Source organism: Schistocerca nitens, chromosome 7, assembly GCF_023898315.1.
Source record: "Schistocerca nitens isolate TAMUIC-IGC-003100 chromosome 7, iqSchNite1.1, whole genome shotgun sequence".
Classification (NCBI taxonomy): Eukaryota; Metazoa; Arthropoda; class Insecta; order Orthoptera; family Acrididae; genus Schistocerca; species Schistocerca nitens.
Window position 1 is genome coordinate 388,610,828 of NC_064620.1, and position 19,980 is coordinate 388,630,807.

Here is a 19,980-nt window from a genome sequence, read left to right on the forward strand (position 1 = left end):
GAAAGGTGGTAAATCATTTTCAGGTACTATGGCAGCATTACCTATGACTTCTCTGAAAAGGAAAATCATTTCCAGCAGTGAGTATAAATGTTTTGTATGCAACACAAGCAAAAGTTCAGAGTTGCAGTATGGGAAGGACATTTAGCCTGTTACTCCCATTTCCTCCAGCTTCCACTGACCTCAACCAAGAAAAAAGTGTATGCTTTGTAAAGGCTGCTCTTTCATTGAGAATATTGCGCTGTTCTATTCCAAAACAACCACTTACCAGAGAGTGTAGTTTCAAGGTTGACGAATCTAAAATCTACTGAAGGACACGTCACATAAGAAGCAATACTATGTAATACACAAGCAAATTTAGAAGATTAATAAATGAGAAATTATATAGCACACAGTTAAATATTTGCTTTAAACAATATTTGTTAACCCTTGACTGATATTTCATCATCTACTTACAATCAACTTTCTGCACCAGGTAAAGAGCTATGTTGCCATACGTGTGGCAACAACCAGGCTACTAAGATAATACTCCTGTTGCATCATTTGATAAAGTGATGTTGCATTTTATATTGGACAACTGCAGTGCAGATGCACCAGAAATGATGTAGCATGTCTACAAGTTGCCGTTATCGACTTTGCTTACCATTCCATTCCACTGTTTTTCCAATCATTTTAATGAAAAATCACGTTTCTGCTGCTTCATTGACAAATAATGGAAGAGCATACAACAACACAGGAACTTCTGTTGTGGGAAATATGCCTCTGAAAGTACTTCTCTACTCAGATTTATTGTTTTAGCAAACATTTAGCTTTTTTGTTAGATATTTTTCTTGTCAGTAACATTAAACTACAAGCACTTTTTGTTATGGCTGACTGCAGATTGTATTGCCCAGAATATAAAGCAGATCAAGTGATTTAACTTTCATCAAAATGATTAATTCCTAATATGAGAAGTAGGGAAGAGCACAAAACAAGAACATCGGTCATACTAAAGGAGCAGCTCTTTTAACTGAGAAATGTAAATGGTGGACTTGTGAAAACTAGTGTAGAAAACTGGAAGATCTCATTTCAGTCATCTTATGGTTTCAATCTCTCCAAACAGATGTGAAATTAATTTCTCTCTTAAACGCACTGGTAGGCAAAGTGAGAGATATTAATATTGTAATAAAATGTTTTGCAAACTGTAGTACACAGATGAAGGTAAACATTTACTAACTGTACTGTATAAATTACATGGTTATGATGTAGTGTCATATGCAGGAATGTAACTTTGTCTGCATTACACATTTTAAAAATTTTACAGCTACCACACTTCCACTATACGAACACAAAATCTAAGGTACTGCACTCTTAACTCGTTGAGAATCATCTGGAAGTCAATATGCATGCTGGGCTTCAACATCCGTTCATCAACAATGGTTTATGATCATGCATTAGTTTGCGTGACATCTTACTATTTAAAGCTTAAGAATACAGTGACTATTCAACAAATGCACAGCTCAGTAGCTGGTACTCCTAAGAATGCATATGGTAACATGATATTTATTTTATCAGTAAAAATGCTAACAGAATACAGAAATACACATAAATCATTTTCCATTATTTTGCAAAATCAGCATATGGCAATAAATAATGAGTAAAGCTTGCAAAAATGTTAAGGATCATGTTGCAGCAAATGCAACAAGAATATATTCCAGTAAATTATTTGTGAGTGAAGTTCTGCAACAGATTAAAACTGTGTTCAGGAACACTGATGAACACACGCTGTGCCAGATTACACCACTTTGGCCTGCAGTTCATTCTGTTGGATTCTGCACTACTATAAGAATGAATTCCTTGTCTGGAAAAAAAAAAAAAAAAGTAACATTTCAAAACAGTAACTACTCAACAATTTATTCAAAATTTATATCATTGCAGTGTAAAACAAATCCTGTTTAAATTTGGTTTCTCACCTGGCGCTACCAATATTTCGTGTTTTTTGGACCGTATCCGAAGAAAAGTAAGATCATTGGTAGGATCTAAATCTCTAACAACACTGCGAGCTCTGTCTGTCAACTGGCTTATCAGTCCCGCATACTGAACAGTAGTTGTGTTGTCCATTGTCGTCTTAATAGGAATTCCTGGAAATAAGAACAAACTAATTTTGTAATGACGGCTCTTCCCTCTGTCAGTTTAGTAACACATTCTGACATTTCAACATACACAGGTAGCAGAAATATGACAAAGATTGAAAGAAACCGAGAGGGGGGGGGGGGGCATAAAAACCATTTCCCACCCACTGAATTCCAAACAAATTGTGTTGAGCAAGGATGACAACCATCATACACATGGTGCTGCTGGTAAATGTGGTCTGCATGTTTTATTTTTGTATCTATAGGTATAAACACCATTTCTGCATACTTGTGACACCCAACACTGATGCATTCCGACAGCTCCTTTTATTTTAATATTATTTATTTAGGGTATACACTAATGGCACTTCCTAATGCTACATCACGCCAAAAGCTCATTTTTGGAAATAAAGGGTGTACCAATACAAAGTCACTTTTTTTTAATTAAACACATTAGTTAATTTGAAAAGCTGAAACATTTCTTTTTTGAACTCAGCATTACACAATGTCGTTGCATGTGGAAGTAATATTGGAGAAATGTTCACCAAACTGGTATTGAACTCTTACCCTAGGGGCCAAAGACAAAAGGAAAAGCAGTCATAACTTTGCTCGAGGAACCATAAAAATTGCTCAATACAACTAACACAAATCATGGAAAACCTAAATCAAGGTGACTAAATGGGGACTGGAATCAGTCTTTATAAAATTAATATGAATTCACCATCTGTCAATTGCATTATATCACCATAATAGGTAAATCCTGTGTTAACTGAACTAACAGAATCACACTGAAATTAAATCAATGTTATTATTAACTAACAACTACCATGCTGTTGAAAAATTACTAATACTACTTGCTGAGGAATTTCACATTCAAATTACAGCAGGTAGACATGAACAGTGCTGGTAACTATTCGAGTGCAAAAGTGATAAGTGATACAGAGAGACTATTGAAGCATTAGTCTTAGTTTTATGTTCACAGTCTCTAAGGATGGCCTTTTTTTGGGGCTCAAAAATATTTCAAGCCCACAATGGAGACAGGATCTTGGTATTTGTTCCAAGACAGGCACAGAGGCATTTAAACAATCATAGTTCCTGCACTCCTTATGGGCATGGAATGGGAAGAAACCCCAATAACTGGTACATTGGGACATATTCTCCACCATGCACTGCAGAGTGTTTTGCAGAGTACAGATGTAGATGTAGAAGGCAATGGTAGTGGTACAATGCTGGTCAACAACATGGTCATTAAGGCCTTGCTGAATCTGTATGAATTACGCAATTCCACAGCATTACCTTGCATCACAGGTAAATGATGGTGGCAGGGAAGTGATGTTAATGAGTGATAATGCACAGTTAAGTTCAGCTGTCTTCCCATATAGAAGAGGCACTGAGTCATTGAGAGGCACATAAACAAGACTAGAAACTTACTAGCTTTCGTATGAATCCTTTCTCGACATAGAGCATGTGCATGCACACCCAGGCCCATGTGTATACATGCCAGGAAGAGGGTTTGTTTTGGGTCAAGTTTGAGAAGGGAGACAGGAGAGCCAGAGGGTGGGAGGGTGGCTGACAGCTCTGAGGGAGGCAGCATGTGTGTGGGATATGAATGTGAAAGGGAGAGGCAGCAGGTGCATGATGTAGGAATGCAACATACGGGCACCACTGAATTCATGCAGTACACAATGACTACGACATGGAGGAGTGGACTGGGAGGGGGTTACAGAACACACAAAGGCGAGACTTTGGGGAAGAGGATGTGGGTGAAAGCTGGATGCAGTTACAATCCTGAGCCAAGGAGGAGGTTGATGTGGGCAGTGCGCTAGTGGAGACCAGACCAGGAGCATTGCAGGGATAAAGGTGTGTTGCAAGGACAGTTCCCATCTATGTAGTTCAGAAAAGCTGGTATTGAGAAGAAAAAGCCTGATGATACAACACAGCAGAAAAACTTATAAAAGCAATCATGCTATTTACCATTTTTACTGCAGTCTCTGCAAAGCTTTCTGCGTGGGCATGACAAGTAACCAGCAATTCAACTGACTGAATGGCCACTGTCAAACTGTGCCAAAAGTAGAGTTGGCCACCCAGTAGCACACGCTGCTGATCACAACATGCACAATTTCAATGGTTCATTCACAAACCCTCCCTTTTGGATCTTTCTCCCAAACACTAGTTCACTTCCTTTGTATAGACCTTCTATATACGCTTTGCACCTTTCCCTTCTTTCCTCAGTAACTGTTTTCTATTTGAGCTCTTGATATTCATGCAGTAGCTTCTCTTTTCCCCGCAAGTGCACGTAATTTTCCTGTAGGTAGTATCTATTTTTCCCCTAGCTAACCATGCCATGGGCCCCCATGCGTCACTTGTTGCAATCAGCCAATGTTTGCAGCAAGTGCTATGGTCTAACTGCTGATGGCAGTCTCCTAGACTGCAATTTTGACTTTGTTGTTGCCTACTATCAATGTTATGCCAATAGGTACAGTCTTTGATCACCATTCAATACACAGTTGTGTTTTCAGTGAATGAACCAACGGCATACGGGTGTGCAACAAACATGGTTCATATTTAAGTGCTTCCCAGTTGAACCACCAACAGTCTTCCCCTACACTAACATGCGAGTTATTCAAGAAACTTTCAGAGGGCAAGAGGTATCATACTGTATAAGTTTTTGTTGTGTGTATTTCCACACCTTTGAAGTATACCTTCTGTGATTCACTTGTAAATAATTTTTGCTTCATGAAATTCATATTGTTGAAGAAACAATTTACAAAAAATGGTGGCGAAGATTTTTTTGGAATTGAAATCAATCCTGTGCTGGAATAGGACTTGCCCGGTTATTTTGCTGAGTATTTCAAACCCTATAGACAAGCAGTTATTCATGCTCTGGAAAGCAGTAACTTGTGCAGTAGCTTGAAATTGTACAGGAGCTGATGGATCCGGCAAGTATACAATCGCTTCTTGCAATCATGGTTTTCCAGTTATTCAATGATTCTTAAGAGGACTGGGAAGGGTAGCAAATGTGTTTAGCACTTTATTTTCAGGAATGTGCCCTGAGCAACAGAGAGCCTTTCTATTATCTACAAACCCAAAGATCTATTATCTTACGCAAAAAGTGGCCAGTCATTTTTAAGTGAATATTTTGCTACAAAAATGCATGTGTCGGTTGCTTTTTGAGAGTTCCTTTGATATCATAATGCAACACAGACAGTTATGCATCATGAATCAAAGAACTACCAAGCTAACGAATAAAATGCAAGTTTACATAATCTTGTGGAACCTCAAACTCACAATTATTACTCCATGACAAAGTGATTAGATTAGGACCAGACAGTGAAGTTTCTGCTCAAACGTGACTGCAATTAGATCTCTCTCTATCTGAAGTTTGTTATCTGTATTGCTAAGGCTTTGAAGAGTTCCCAAGCAATTCAAGCTCCAATTTCCATGGACTGTGAGAGATCAGTATTGTCATCTAAAATGAAATTCAGCTGACCTAACCTGTCTAGTGGCAAAATTGTAAAAGTATCACGCAGTCCAGGTGCAGAAATCAAACTGAACACCGAAGCTGCCACCTGGTACTGGTGGCCACAAGTTGGGACATCCTTCACTGGTAATGGTACCACGCCAGCTACAGTTACGCCATCTGAGGCAAACTCAGTCATCGATCCGAGGTCCTGTTCCAGGACAAAATTCAGGTAGTAGGTGCCTAGAATTCCTGGTTCTCGAGTCATCATCCACTGCCCATCAACCCTATCTATGGATCTGGACCCAGGCACATCAGTCTCCCCCCCTCCCCTCTGACTCTGCACTGGCATTCGAAGCCACACCCCAGCCTTTGCAACAGGTCATGCCCGCCCTATCCTCCCCACACTGTCCACAATGATTCTGGTCCCACTCACAGATTCAACAAACATATTGATGGGTCAATTGCTATAGTTATGCATACATCCAGTGATGTCGCTAGGCACAGTGTGGAAGAGTATATCCATGTTTGTCATGTGGCAAAATGCTTGTGGCAGAGTTGGCGGCTGCCACGTACTGACAATAACCATGCACTGCACGGCTCTCTGTAGGGCTGCTATTTTGGCTTTGTTATTACCTACAATCAATGTTTGTCTAATGCAGTCTTTGCTCGCCTTTCAGCTAACTGTTGTGGTCTCGGTACACAAACTGACAGAATACTTGCACAGAATGCATGGTTTTCATTCAGGTGCTACCCAGTAGAACCCACAGTGTTCCCGCATGAAAGTGTGAGTATGCAACAAAACATCCAGAAAACTGTACTGGCCAAGAAGTATCCCCCTCCAGAAGCGTCACAAATTTTCTGTATTTATTTTTGAAAAATATGTATTTAGTAAAATCTTTACTGTCGAAGAAGCAGACTTACACTAAAGGTACCTGTACAGCCTGCGAATAAGACAATAAAGAATGAACATTTTATTCTATATAACTTGATAACAGATTACTGGAACTTTTATTTAAAAAAGCAGTCATTTGGAATTTAAAAGGTTCTTTAAAAAATCATAGCTACCATCTTTTTCTTTCAAAAAGGAATAAAAATCCACACTGTAAATGGTTATTTCAGGGTGCAAAGGAATACTATATTCTTTTTCATTTTTTAATTTCAAGCCAAACGAACTCAACATGTACCAAAAATGATGCAACTAGTTAAGTGTTAAAACTATATTCTGATCATATCTACAGACAGCAATGCATGACTACTGGTTTCAATGCAAATACACTAATTAGCTTCTAATATAGTTAACTTTGCACCATATTGACCTGCAGATGAAACCAGAAGCACATTTTTGAAAAGCTTTAATTAATGGGTTTAGAAACAATTGGTTTGAGTAGTCTTTAACAAAAAGACTGCTGTAAGTGGTGCCGAATAAACCAAATGATACTGGAGGGGGAGGGGGGGGGGGATTTTGTGGTGTCACCGCCAGACACCACACTTGCTAGGTGGTAGCCTTTAAATCGGACCCGCGTGTCGCCACTATCAGAGATTGCAGACCGAGCGCCGCCACACGGCAAGTCTAGATAGACTTCCTAGCACTCGCCCCAGTTGTACAACCGACTTTGCTAGCGATGGTTAGCATAGCCTTCAGCTACGTCATTTGCTACGACCTAGCAAGGCGCCATTATTCAGTTACTATTGATATTGTAAATAATGTACAGACAAGAGCTACGTTCAACATTAATGGATTAAAGTTAAGTATTCCATCAGTTACCTCCTTTTTTCTGAAGTCTAAATTCCTTGTCCTGTTCCAGACCTCACGCCAGCCGGCGTGAGCTTCAACACGTGCCTTTCGGCTTCCTCTAGCATTCGTGGGTTGGCTCTCCTGCCAATCCACAACAATTTTAGTCATGAGAGACTAATCACCAGTGGGAGCCCACAGCACTCAATTTTGGGTATACTCCTATTTGTTTTGTACATGTGCATGACTTTTTGCTTTCAGTACATCAAAAAGAGATGGTAACTTTTCTGGGTGACAAGTGTTACAACTAAACAGACAATGACAGAAGTATTGTCAATATGTTTCAAGGAATTAGTAAGTGATTCCTGTGAAGTAACTCCCTGAACAGCACAAAAACACATGTTATTGTCAGCAGCAACAATTAATGAAAAGCATGAACAGAAGCCTATGAATAGGGCACATTCTTGGATGTACATATTAAAATTTGAACTGCGTAAATGCACAACTATCAGTAACATTAGTTACTACTGCAGCATACAAACTACAAAAAATTGCACCACCTGCATACGTGCACACATGTGTAGGCTTGGATTCATGGGGAGAAGGGAAAAAATAAGTCTTATGAATCTGAAATCAATAACTGTACTGTGGAATAAAAACAAAACAATAGTGCCATCAAAATGAAGAGTCACTTGAGGAAACGATAAAATTATGAGAGAACTGCAGGCCAGTACTTCCCCTCTGCAGGAAAAATTTTCAGTACTGCCTATAGAAATGCAGACGTACAAGGCTAATAGTTCCAAAAGCTGGGAAGATTAAAAAGGAAAGGCAGTTCGCCTGGTCCTCAGGAAGAGAGGGAGGCACTTGTGACGATGAGGGGAGACAAAGATGGAGGAGGAGCTGTCAGAGCCTCCCCCTTCATCTATGTCTCTATTCATCTTAACGATAGATTCTCTCTTTCATCCTGGGGTCTGACTTATCTTTCCTCCCGTTTTAACCTTCCCTACCTTAAACAAGCCAATATAAAAGCAATATTTTTAAAATTGCACATCTGTGAAATCAAAATCTGCAGCTCTTTAACATTCAACACTGTGCTGTTCCACCCTGTGCATCATAATGTGCTTGAAACCTTCCCAGTATGCTACTAACAAAGGGAACAAGACATCACTCTTCAAGTCTGTACAATGCTTTGCAAGGGCTCTCCTCAGGTCATAAAGTGTGGGAAGAAGATTCTTGTGATGATACATTGCAGGTTATAAGTGGTCCCAATTATGTTCAACAGGCTTCATTCAGCAATTACTGCAGGCCGTTCAATTCGGTTGATCCCTGTATCCTGGAGGAAGGTGTTCATGAGGTGAGCACAGTACGCATCTGCATTATCATCTTTCAAGAAGAATCCACCACCAAAATGTGGACCGCAGGTTTGGACAATACGTTGGAGGATCCATTCCTGACACTGAAAAGCTCCTATATTACCCTTGACAATGAGGCATCCAGCATCCATATAAGCTACTGGCCCCATATACTACCTATGGGACACAATTCCTGAGAATTTATTGTTACCAGACCATTTCCACATTCTCTCTACAAAAATCGCCATGTGTTTGACAAATCTTGCACACAATGCTGAAGAGAACTCATTCTATGCTCCTTGCATCCAAATGATACTGCAGTGATGTGTACCAGTTCAGTGACCAACTTCCCATGCTGATTACTCTTCTTGCTGCAACATGACAAGTGTGCAGTGTCTACATTTCAAATGATCCTTCTAGACACATCGACAAACTGAACTGAGCCCCCAGGGTGCATTATACGAGGCATGATTTTTAAGTACCATTTTACAATAAAAATAATACAAGTAGACTTAGCAATTTTATTTTTATATGAAAGCTTGTACTTTAACCTACTTTTCTACACAATTCCCACTGACACTGAGGCACTTATTGCATCATAGAACCAGGTTTTGAATACCGTCCTTGTAGAGATATGTCCAATTAGATAACCAATGGAACAGAGTCATTTTGACATTTTCATCATCATCATGGCACTTATTACCCAGTTGGTGTTTAAATGTAGAAACAAACGGTAGATAGGGACTGTACAGAGGGTGAACAGGTTATTCCCAGCAAAATGAGTCAATCAGCTCTCGAGTTTGATTGGCCACATGTCCTCAGACATTGTCATGAAGTAATGTGATCCCCTTACTCAGCATGTCACACCTTATGTTTTGGATTTAACAGTGTGGTTTTTTTAAGTTCTCACATTAAGCCTTAGATTTTATGGAGTTACCATGAGGCAAAAAATCCACAAGTGATATTCCCTTATTGTCTCAAAAAATAGTACATACAATTTCCCGGCTTAAATTGTTTGCTAGAACTTCACTTTTTTGGGCGATGTTGAATGCCACAATTCTGCGCATTGCTGCTTTGCTTCAAGTGCAAAGTAACCCACCCACGTTTTGTAACCCGCAAAAATCTGGCTTAAAAACTTATCACCTTCCCCTCTGTACCACTCCAGACAAGTCAAAGAACTGGCTAAATGTCTGCTTTTGTGAACCTCAGTCAGCATTTTTGGTATCCAGCATGAGCGTAACTTTCGATAATTTAAAAGTTCTGTAAAATCGTAAAGTTTTTGTTCTCTTTCACTTTTTCACCAGCTTTCTGTGCCAAACTGACAGTAATCAATGAAGGTCACCCACTTAGTTCCTAGTCATGCACATTTGTATGGCCATCTTTCAAAGCTCCCATCCATTTCCATATCATGCCATCAATGTTTTCTCAATAAAATTCACTGATCTGACAATGAATTTCAGCCACTTTCATGCCTTTATCACTGAGGAAAGGAATCACAGCCTATATTTCACAGCTGGCATTTTAAATACTCACAAACAAATTTAAACGCACCAAATGATGCTCTATTAAATGGCACTGACAACAAAGATCTGCTTTTACCTCCACTACCTGGCCATGTGGCTGTATGCAGAACTTTCCTGTAGTTAAAGGGGTACTGATAAAGATGTTTGCAGATGCAAACCATAAGGGAATTTTTCTTTTAAATCCTCTGCACCAAGTGTATCTTCTGTAGATCTCCCTGCATCTAGATTCAATTTTCTGGCGTGGTGACTTACCTATCTACAAGAGCATCATCCACGAAAACCTTTGTGGTACATACAACAGTATTCGCTAGTTCATTTATATACACTGTGAAAAGTACTGGGTCTGTAACACTCCCTTGGGACAGGTCTGAAGTTATGTTTACGTTTGAAGACTTCTCTCCACTGAAAGTGACATGCTGTGTTCTGTTTGCTATAAACTCTTAAATCCAGTCACACAGCTATTCATTAGATGGCAGTGCGGAACTGTATGGAAAGTCTTCCAGAAGTCAAGAAACACATCAGCTACATGGGTTTCACATGATCACTGTTTTCATAACCCATCTTGATTCCTACAGAGAAGATTTTCAGTTCTAAAAGTGTGATGACAGCTGATTCTGGTCCATTGTGCACCTATATAAAAATCTTTCTCAGTAAATTTAGCTCTGCTGTGTGACCATCTTCTGTGTACATTCAGTATCAAGACTAGTGCATAGTGACTTTCATAAGGAAGGTGGTTTGTTCATTGTGTGTCCCTACTTTTCCTACTGGAATATACAGTGTGTATCAAAAAGAATCATCCAATCTGGCACGTCGATATCTCTGAAACTAATAAAAATACGCACTGAAATTTTTTTATTTATTTATTTTTTATGAACAGGATACCCAAAAAGATTTTTTATACCTTTTCAAAGGTGTTCGGTATGCCCCCCCAGAGATGCACAGCACGTCAATGCGGTACTCAAATTGTTCTCACACTAGATCGAGCAAGTCTTGAGTTACAGCTTCCATAGTCACTGTTATGCAGTGTCTCAGTTCATTCATTGTTGTTGGCAACAGAGGCACATAAATGGAGTCTTTTATAAGCCCCCCACAAGAAATAATCACATACAGTCAGGTACGGTGACCTTTGGAGGCTAGTAATGTAAGGCTGAATCATTTGGTCCAGTGCGACTGATCCGTCATTCAGTAATCCTTTGACTTAAAAGAGTTCCCGCACTTCCAGGTGCCAGCGTGGCGGTGCCTCATCCTGTTGGTAAATGAAGTTATTTGAATCAGTCTCCAACTGTGGGAAAAAAAAGTTCTCAAGCATATTGAGATATGTGATTCGAACTGCACAAAACACATTAAATTTTGGATATCTGTCTCATGTTATACAACTTCATATAGTTGTTCTGTTCCCCATATTCTCGCATTATTCACCTTCCTACATTTAAATGGAAAGTTGCCTCGTCACTCAACACTGAGCGTGGAATAAAACTGTCATCCTCCTTTTTGCAGGAACAAAATTACAGAGTTCCACAAGTTGTTGTCACCTTCACGAAGTGCTTGCAGTAGCTGAATTTTGTATGGCTTCATGTGTTAACATCGATGCAACACAAGCTAGGAGGATCGGGGGCATGTTGGGCTGTCAACTGCACGGTGAATGGATTTCTCTGGAGTCCTTGTGAAACTATGGTGGATGCATTCAACATCTGTGTCAGACACTCGGAGACGGCCCGGCGATTTGCCTTAACACTAACAACCTGTTTCTCAGAGTTGTTCATACTAGCGTTGAATGCTCTGTGTTGTAGGAGGATCCATACCATACATCTACACATATACTCTGCTAGCAAGTGGTGTGTGGCGGAGGGCACTATTCACGCCAAAGTCATAATTCCCCCCCCCCCCACTTGCGGATCGCGCGAGGGAAAAACAACTGTCTGAACGCCTCAGTACGAGCTCTAATTTCCCTTATATTTGAATGGTAATCATTGCGTGATTTGAAAGTTGGTGGTAATAATATGCTCTATATCCTCGGCGAAGATCGGATTTCGGAATTTAGTGAGCAGCCCCTTCCATTTAGCACGTCATCTATCTGCAAGTGTGTCCCACTTCAAACTTTCTATGAGATTTGTAATGCTCTCGTGATGGCTAAATGTATCAGTCAAGAATCTTGCTGCTCTTCTCTGGACCTTCTCAATGTCTTGAATCAGACCCAACTGGTAAGGGTCCCACACAGACAAGCAACACTCTAAGACTGGACGAACTAAAGTATTGTAAGCAATTTCCTTTGTTGAAGGACTGCACCGCTTCAGGATTCTACCAATAAACCGCAATCTAGAGTTTGCCTTATCCATTATTTGTGTAATTTGATCATTCCATTTGAGATCATTTCAAACAGTCGCAACCAGATACTTGACAGATGTTACCACTTCCAAAAGACTGGGCATTTATTTTGTACTCTTACGTTAAAGGGGATTTTTGCTTTGTTATACGCAGTAAGTTACACTTACTAATATTGAGAGATAACTGCCAGTCATTACACCACGCACTTATTTTCTGCAAATCCTCATTGATTTGTTCACAACTTTCATATGATACTACTTTCCAGCAGACTACAGCATCATTGGCAAACAGTCTAATGGTGCTGTCAATACCATCAACTAGATCATTTATGTTAATCATAAAAAGCAGTGGACCTATTATGCTGCCCTGGGGCACACCTGATCGTACAGCTGTTTCTGTTGAAGCCTCTCCATTCAGGATGACATACTGCTCTCCGTCTGTTAGAAAACTTTCTATTCAACCACATATGCCATCAGATAGACCGTAAGCATGCACTTTTTGGAGCAAGTGACAGTGTGGAACCGAGTCTAACACCTTTCGAAAGTCGAGGAATATGGCATCAACCCGGGAGTCAGTATCTAGAACCTGTTGTAAAATCATGCACAAAGAGGGCCAGTTGTGTCTCGTATGACCGCTGTTTCCTAAAACCGCGCTGGTTTCTGCAGATGAGCTTCTCAGAGTCTAGAAAGGTTATTATGTCTGAACACAAAATATGTCCCATGATTCTACAAGAAATCGATGTCAGTGAAATTGGCCAGTAATTATGTGTATCCGATTTTCTACCCTTTTATAGATTGCTATGACCTGGGCCTTCTTCCAGTCCCATGGAACTTCCTGCTGCTCCAATGATCTCTGATAGATGATGGATAAGAATGGTGCTATATTTGTAGATAGTCAACATAAAATCTTATGGGGATACCGTCTGGGCCAGATGCCTTCCTGGCAGGATCTTAACTGTTTCACAATCCCAGATACACTAAACACTACGTCAGCCATCCTTGTGTTTGTTCGATAACTGAAAGGGGGAATGGTGCTGCAGTCCTCTACCATAAATGAGTTTTTGAAAGCTATGTTTAGAATTTCGGCCTTCTGTTTATCATCATCCATTACATTACCTGTACTGTCAGCAAGATAAGGTACTGAATTATTTGTAGCGTCATACTTAGTACGATAGTCATGCTTTGTGTTGTCCCGACACCATTTTTACTAGAACTAAGGTGGGCGTACACTATTGCTACCTAGCAGGAACCATATAAAACTCTACAGTTTGCTCTTTCCAACAGTACTTTGCTCATGCACATATTTCAAATAACATAATAGTCATCTTTTTTTTTTTAAATCTGATGATTACTTTTGATAAACCCTTTATATACAGGGTGAATATAGTTTACCCCTCCTTCTCCACCCCACCCACCCCCCCAAAAAAAAACCTTGCCAAGGAAGAGAGTATACATGGCATTAATGGGAAAATATGCAACAGGCAACAGACTGATATATATGACAATTCTTGCTTCTGAAGACCAGTGTCTTCCTTCAGAATCAAGCGCATTGTGAATGTGCGCAAATTTCACTTGCACGTTTTTTACTGGTACTGATAGCATTTTGTACTGATTCAACACATGCTGGATGAGGTTGTACCAACAAAGGTGAAGTATGATAGAAGTCCAATGTGGTTTAGCAATATGACCAGCAAGCTGTCCAAAGAAGTGTCCCACAGGCTTCATGAGACTGTGGATACTTTAATGGGATTTGGGGGGGGGGGGAGGGGGGGGGGGAATGCTATCTGGGATGGCTCTTACAAGTTTAAAGGCACAATGCATCAAAGAGCTATCACACATGCCCCACAACTTTGATCAGGTAAGTCAGCAGCATTTTGAAACATTCTGCCCAGTTATCTATTAACTTCATGTGCACCGATGATGAGACAGCAAAACAAAAATGAAATTGTGAATGAAGTTTATCTGATTTCTAAAATTATATGCCTGTGGAAGTTATAAAATCTACAGATCTTGAGACTTAAAAATGGTCTGTTATACTTTACTCTGAATATTTAGGAAAATTAGCAGCACTTATAACTGGTATCTACTGCAAACATGTGAATCTACACAATGTGTCCCAGGAGCAATGGTCAAATATTCAGGAATATGACAGGAACTATCATTCAATGGAAAAAGGCTAGTAAACATGAGCTCTAAACTGCGTACCTTAAGAGCTACAACCAGTTCTTCATGTAACTGAATTGAAGATTCCCCAATGGTAGAAGGCAGTATGTAGCTCTGGATGAAGAGTCATCACTAGAAACTAATGGAGGGATGAACGGCATTACTGCTATTCTCAACATATACAAATAATTTGTGAATGGCAAAACCAGTTATCAGATCTGTTGTTTTCTTCTCTGCTTAGTTTGGTGGATAGCAGCCATCTCTCAATGTTAATGAATGTAATGAGTGTGTGTTGTGGTGACAGTCTCCTGTATCATTACCAGTAAGTCACTAGGGCCAATGCCAATATTTCAATGCTAGTGCAAAGCTGTATGGAGTCATGAACAGTGGGGCAACCAAGTCAGTCATGCAGTGGTAGGGGGTTCTAGATTGTGTAGCTTAGATACAGAGAAAGTAACTTATCGGAACCTCATGTGAGCCATTCTTGAAAATTACTTCTCCAGAGAAGAAGTACAGGTAACCACTTACCATACAACACAGGTGCGGAGCAGCTGACAGGCACATGAACAAAACTGCCACTGACATTAAGCTTTCCAACAATGCATTTTCTATGGCCTTTTTCATTTAACTTTTCCCAGCTCAGCAGATTTTATTGCTGAAGAAACACCAGTAGGAAGAAAATGGGGCTGCATGATTTATGTGTATGTCTTGTGCTTCCACAGGTCTGCGGCAAAAATCAGTGGGCCACACCAACAAAGATATCGGGCAGTATATGGAAGACTGTTCAACATTTTCAGAGTACATCTTTTCGCAATATTGTAAGAACACAAACTGCCCTTAAATATGGTTCACACCAAGTCAGTATGATAAAATCAAAACTATTACAGCATGCGCAGGCCATAGCAGACCTGAAACATAGCTTCACACTTTTAATGTGGGATACTGAGAGCAGAGGAATCATTAAAAACACTGCTTTGCACTCTTCATGCTGGATGCTGGGAGTTAGATATCAGTGGAAATCTGTCAAAGTTGGTTTCATTTGGGTGTCAACCTTATTTAGTAAATGTGTCTATATTTTGTAACCACAAAACATTAGTTTTTATATAAAATTACTTAAACAATATTTACCTTTGCATGTCACCTCTTTTTTCATAAAAACAGTGATGCATTTTTGCTCTAAATGCTGTCCATCCTACAAGAGTAGGTTTCAAAGGGAGCAAGGATTACTCTCAGCACCATCTGTGAGAAGTTATACTGTCCATACACTGCATGCGGTCATGCTTATAAAGCAGCATCTCTGATTCAGTTGTAAAGGAGGAAAGTTAAAACTAATATGAAATACCCTTGACTATGTGCCACCAAACGGCTTATTCTGATTCAGACAGCACAAATGTCAGACAGAAACCATTAAGACACATTTACAGCACTGCAAATGCTAATAGTAATAGTGCTGTATGGCTGAACAGCCTGGTGCCAGTCTTTCTCTGGATTACACTTCAGCAACGAGCACATTCCTGAGCCAATGACACCAGATGTTCCTAACTGGTCACATCTCCAAGTAATAACACAGCCCAATGTCGCTTCACTTTGGTGTCTGGGTGAGAACTGGTGTATCCAACATGGCAAGGATGTTGTATTGTAAATGCTCAGTGTGGTTGATCAAAACAAATATGGACTCTACAATAGTTATGTGGATATGACAGTATTTCCATTACATCATAAGACTTTCTCCAGTTGTAGCAGACTACACATCAGATCTAAATTATTTCTTTATCAAATCATACATTACATTGTCTGTAATTGCGTGAATGGTAAATGTGGGGCACATTCCTATTACAGTGATAGCACAATCCTTCTCCTTACATAAGAGAACCACGACCAAGTATAAACATTTAGAACCGTTGTTTGTTGTACAACATCAAGTAACTTTACTTCATAAAAAGCTTCAAAGCAGTAAACCACCCCGCGCATTCTGATGTTACATGCATATACCTAGCACGTCTGTTGAGTGATACTTTAGAAGAAAAGACATTCCTATTTGGGAATTACTTGCAGAATCTAACACTCTGAAAGAAAACAACACATCACTGGGAAAGATATTCACAAAATAATGAAAACATTTTTATTCTCTGCTTCATTTTAAGGTTAAAAAGTCGGACGCTGAGAAAATGAAGAAAGTAAATAACATGATTATTAACCGTCGTATCAAGCGGCAACAAACAGTGCTTTTTCGGTATATGATTCATACGCTGATGAACAGTTCTGCCAGTCAAACAAAACAATGTATTACAATATTAACAATCACTTACCTTCAGCGTTCACTACAATCGTCCCAACTACCCCTTTATGGGACTGTATCCTTTTAAGGGTATCTTCAACTTCACTGGCCTGAAAGAATAATTCACAATAATTGTTACACATAAATGACACCAATAAATGGCCCAAGAAAATAAGAAATATAAGGGTACCATTGTAATAAATGTACAGGACTTCACACCACTACGATTATTTTACAGCACTGACACTGACATTAGCACATACTTCCAGTACTTGACAACAAATCAACAATGCAAGGAGTTTTAAAGTTATCGACTATCCTCTTCACTCCGATAAACGTCCTGTGCGATATATATCGAAGAATCCTCACTGAGACCAGCTCATGTATAATTTGTAGCCTCATAGCCTCCTACGAGTTGAAGGAGACCGTAACAGTTCATATTCCTGTCGAATGCTATATTTATTATGATACTACAAGAACCAAAGAGAACTGCAGTAAAGAACATAACAGAATACACATCGACCCTTATTTGTTAGACGTTTGGCAGAGCGAAAACAAGACTCCTTAGAAATTATTTATTTGTCCACATAAATCTCTTTTTCAGTACATATATCGTACAAAGGATATTGGGCGCAAAACCTTTTTATGTATTGATTTTTCAAACATCAAACATACATTATGTAAATTTTTATAACAGATTGGATCTATACAGTTAATAATTATATTTTTTTAAATACTGTGTATTTATAACTTATTTCTACAGTTAAAGAGTCAAATTACATTTGTTGTTACATAAGGTACTGTGACATTGAATAGTAGCAGTACTTCAGATTGTAGGCTGTGACAGACTTTTTAAAGTTCTGCAAGACATTTTATATGTCTTGGTAAGCTGTTGTATAGATTTGTTCCTGCATGATATACATCTTTTTGGCATAATGTGGTGTGACAATGATTAACATGCATTTCACTGTCTGACCTGATCCTGTAGTCATGGACACTTTTATTTTGAGACAAGAGATATCCTCAGTGTACTGTTTTTGACAGGCATGACTACTTACAGTATATAAATGCAGGGAAGGGGTACGATCTTTAAAGAAAGGTTTACATGCTTTTGTGCTGTTCACTTGTTTCATTAATCTTATAATTGCCGTTTGTTTCCTGAAACTGTTATGGCCTGGTGCACATTTCCCCAGAAAATAATACCATACTTCAGTACTGAATGTACACTAGCAAAGTACCTGTTTCTGCATTAGTATTGTTGCAAAGAATTCTTACTACATAGCTCATTTTTGCTAGTTTTGAGTTTAGGGATGTGATATGTGTGTTCCATTTAAGATTTCCCTGGATATGAATCTCAAGAAATTTAGTTTCATTAACAGCACTAATGTTTAGGTTATCTATACATGATATAGGTTGTGCCGCATTTTTATTTTCATTTGTGTGGAAATTTATGAGTACCGTTTTTGTGGATTAACTATTAGCCTGTTTCTGGTAAACCATTCAGACACTTCTTTTGTATTATCTTTTAGAGATGGAGTAAGATTTTCTTCGTTATTCCCGTCAATCAATAGACTGGTGTCATCTGCACACAGTACTTGTTCAGAATTCCTAATGTGTGATGGAAAATCATTAACGTATACCAAACAAAGAAAGGGACCTAAAATAGAGCCCTGTGGAACACCATTACTTAGTCCACATTGTTCTGAAAGATATACTTCAAGTTCGTTACCTTCCATGTCTTTAATTTCAGTTACCTGAGAGCGATATTCCAAATATGATTTAATCCACTCTTACACCATATCGCTCAAGCTTCCTCAGGTATACAGTATGATGAATTACATCAAAAGCTTTTGTTAGGTCTAAGAATAAAACTGAGGTACCCCTATGGTTGTCCACTGCATTTAAGACAGGAGGGAGCAATATACTGCTTGACTCTTCGGTGAAGGTATGTTCTCGAAACTTCAACAAAAGCCCGTACCGAGCTACTGAGCGTCTCTCCTGCAGAGTCTTCCACTGGAGTTTATCTATCATCTCCGTAATGCTTTCGCGATTACTAAATGATCCTGTAATGAAGCACGCTGCTCTCTGTTGGATCCTCTCTATCTCCTCTATCAACCCTATCTGGCACGGATCCCACACTGCTGAGCAGTATTCAAGCAGTGAGCGAACAAGCGTACTATAACCTACTTCCTTTGTTTTCGGATTGCATTTCCTTAGGATTCTCCCAATGAATCTCAGTCTGGCATCTGCTTTACTGACTATCAACGTTATATGATCATTCCATTTTAAATCACTCCTAATGCGTACTCCCAGATAATTTATGGAATTAACTGCTTCCAGTTCCTGACCTGCTATTTTGTAGCTAAATGATACGGGATCTATCTTTCTGTGTGTTCGCAGCACATTACACTTGTCTACATTGAAATTCAATTGCCATTCCCTGCACCATGCGTCAATTCGCTGCAGATCCTCCTGCATTTCAGTACAATTTTCCATTGTTACAACCTCTCGATATACCACAGCATCATCCGCAAAAAGCCTCAGTGAACTTCCGATGTCATCGACAAGGTCATTTATGTATTTGTATTTATATATAAAGAAGAGATTATTTGTCTTGCTGTTATTTTTATAATATAATCTAGAATATCAACACCAGTTGAATAATTACTCTTCAGTGAATTAATGATATTTAATAGCTCTGTTGGGCCTATTGGACTGAGGAACATGGATTTATTATTTTTTTCTATAGATGAAAGATTTCCATGTTGTATTAAAATGATTACCAAATTTTTCCTTCACTAATTTTCCAGGAACAGTTGCATAATAAGAATTGAAGCTGTTTGCAACTGCCCTAGGGTCAGTGACATTCTCGCCACATGCGATGTCACAATATTTTTGTGACTTATCTTCTTCCCTGTAAGACCCTGCACAGCTTTCCACATGGACTTAATTATTGGATAACTTCTTCATATATTCGTCATTTTCCTTAATTTTTGCCTCTTTTATGACGTTTCAAAACTAGCTTGTATTTTTTGAA

At 39.1% G+C, this 19,980-nt stretch overlaps 1 protein-coding gene across 1 annotated transcript; it reads right to left on the reverse strand.

Moving 5' to 3' along the window:
* Positions 1-1,522: 1,522 nt before the first annotated feature.
* Positions 1,523-17,397, reverse strand: LOC126195134 (dynein light chain roadblock-type 2). Its single transcript, XM_049933630.1, has 4 exons — positions 17,134-17,397; positions 16,975-17,053; positions 1,950-2,117; positions 1,523-1,837 (listed from the first exon to the last, which is right to left on the reverse strand). The coding sequence occupies exons 1-4, from the start codon at positions 17,134-17,136 to the stop codon at positions 1,794-1,796; spliced, it is 294 nt and encodes a 97-aa protein (XP_049789587.1). The 5' UTR covers positions 17,137-17,397; the 3' UTR covers positions 1,523-1,793.
* Between the last annotated feature and the right edge of the window lie 2,583 nt (positions 17,398-19,980).

Bases quoted from the DNA above. Each gene is read 5' to 3' on its own strand.
- LOC126195134 (XM_049933630.1), bottom strand. The intron at 2,118-16,974 runs GTAAGTGATTGT...TCTTATTTCCAG, and splicing joins GATTGTAGTGAACGCTGAAG to GAATTCCTATTAAGACGACA. The intron at 1,838-1,949 runs GTGAGAAACCAA...TTTTTTTTCCAG, and splicing joins CGAAATATTGGTAGCGCCAG to ACAAGGAATTCATTCTTATA.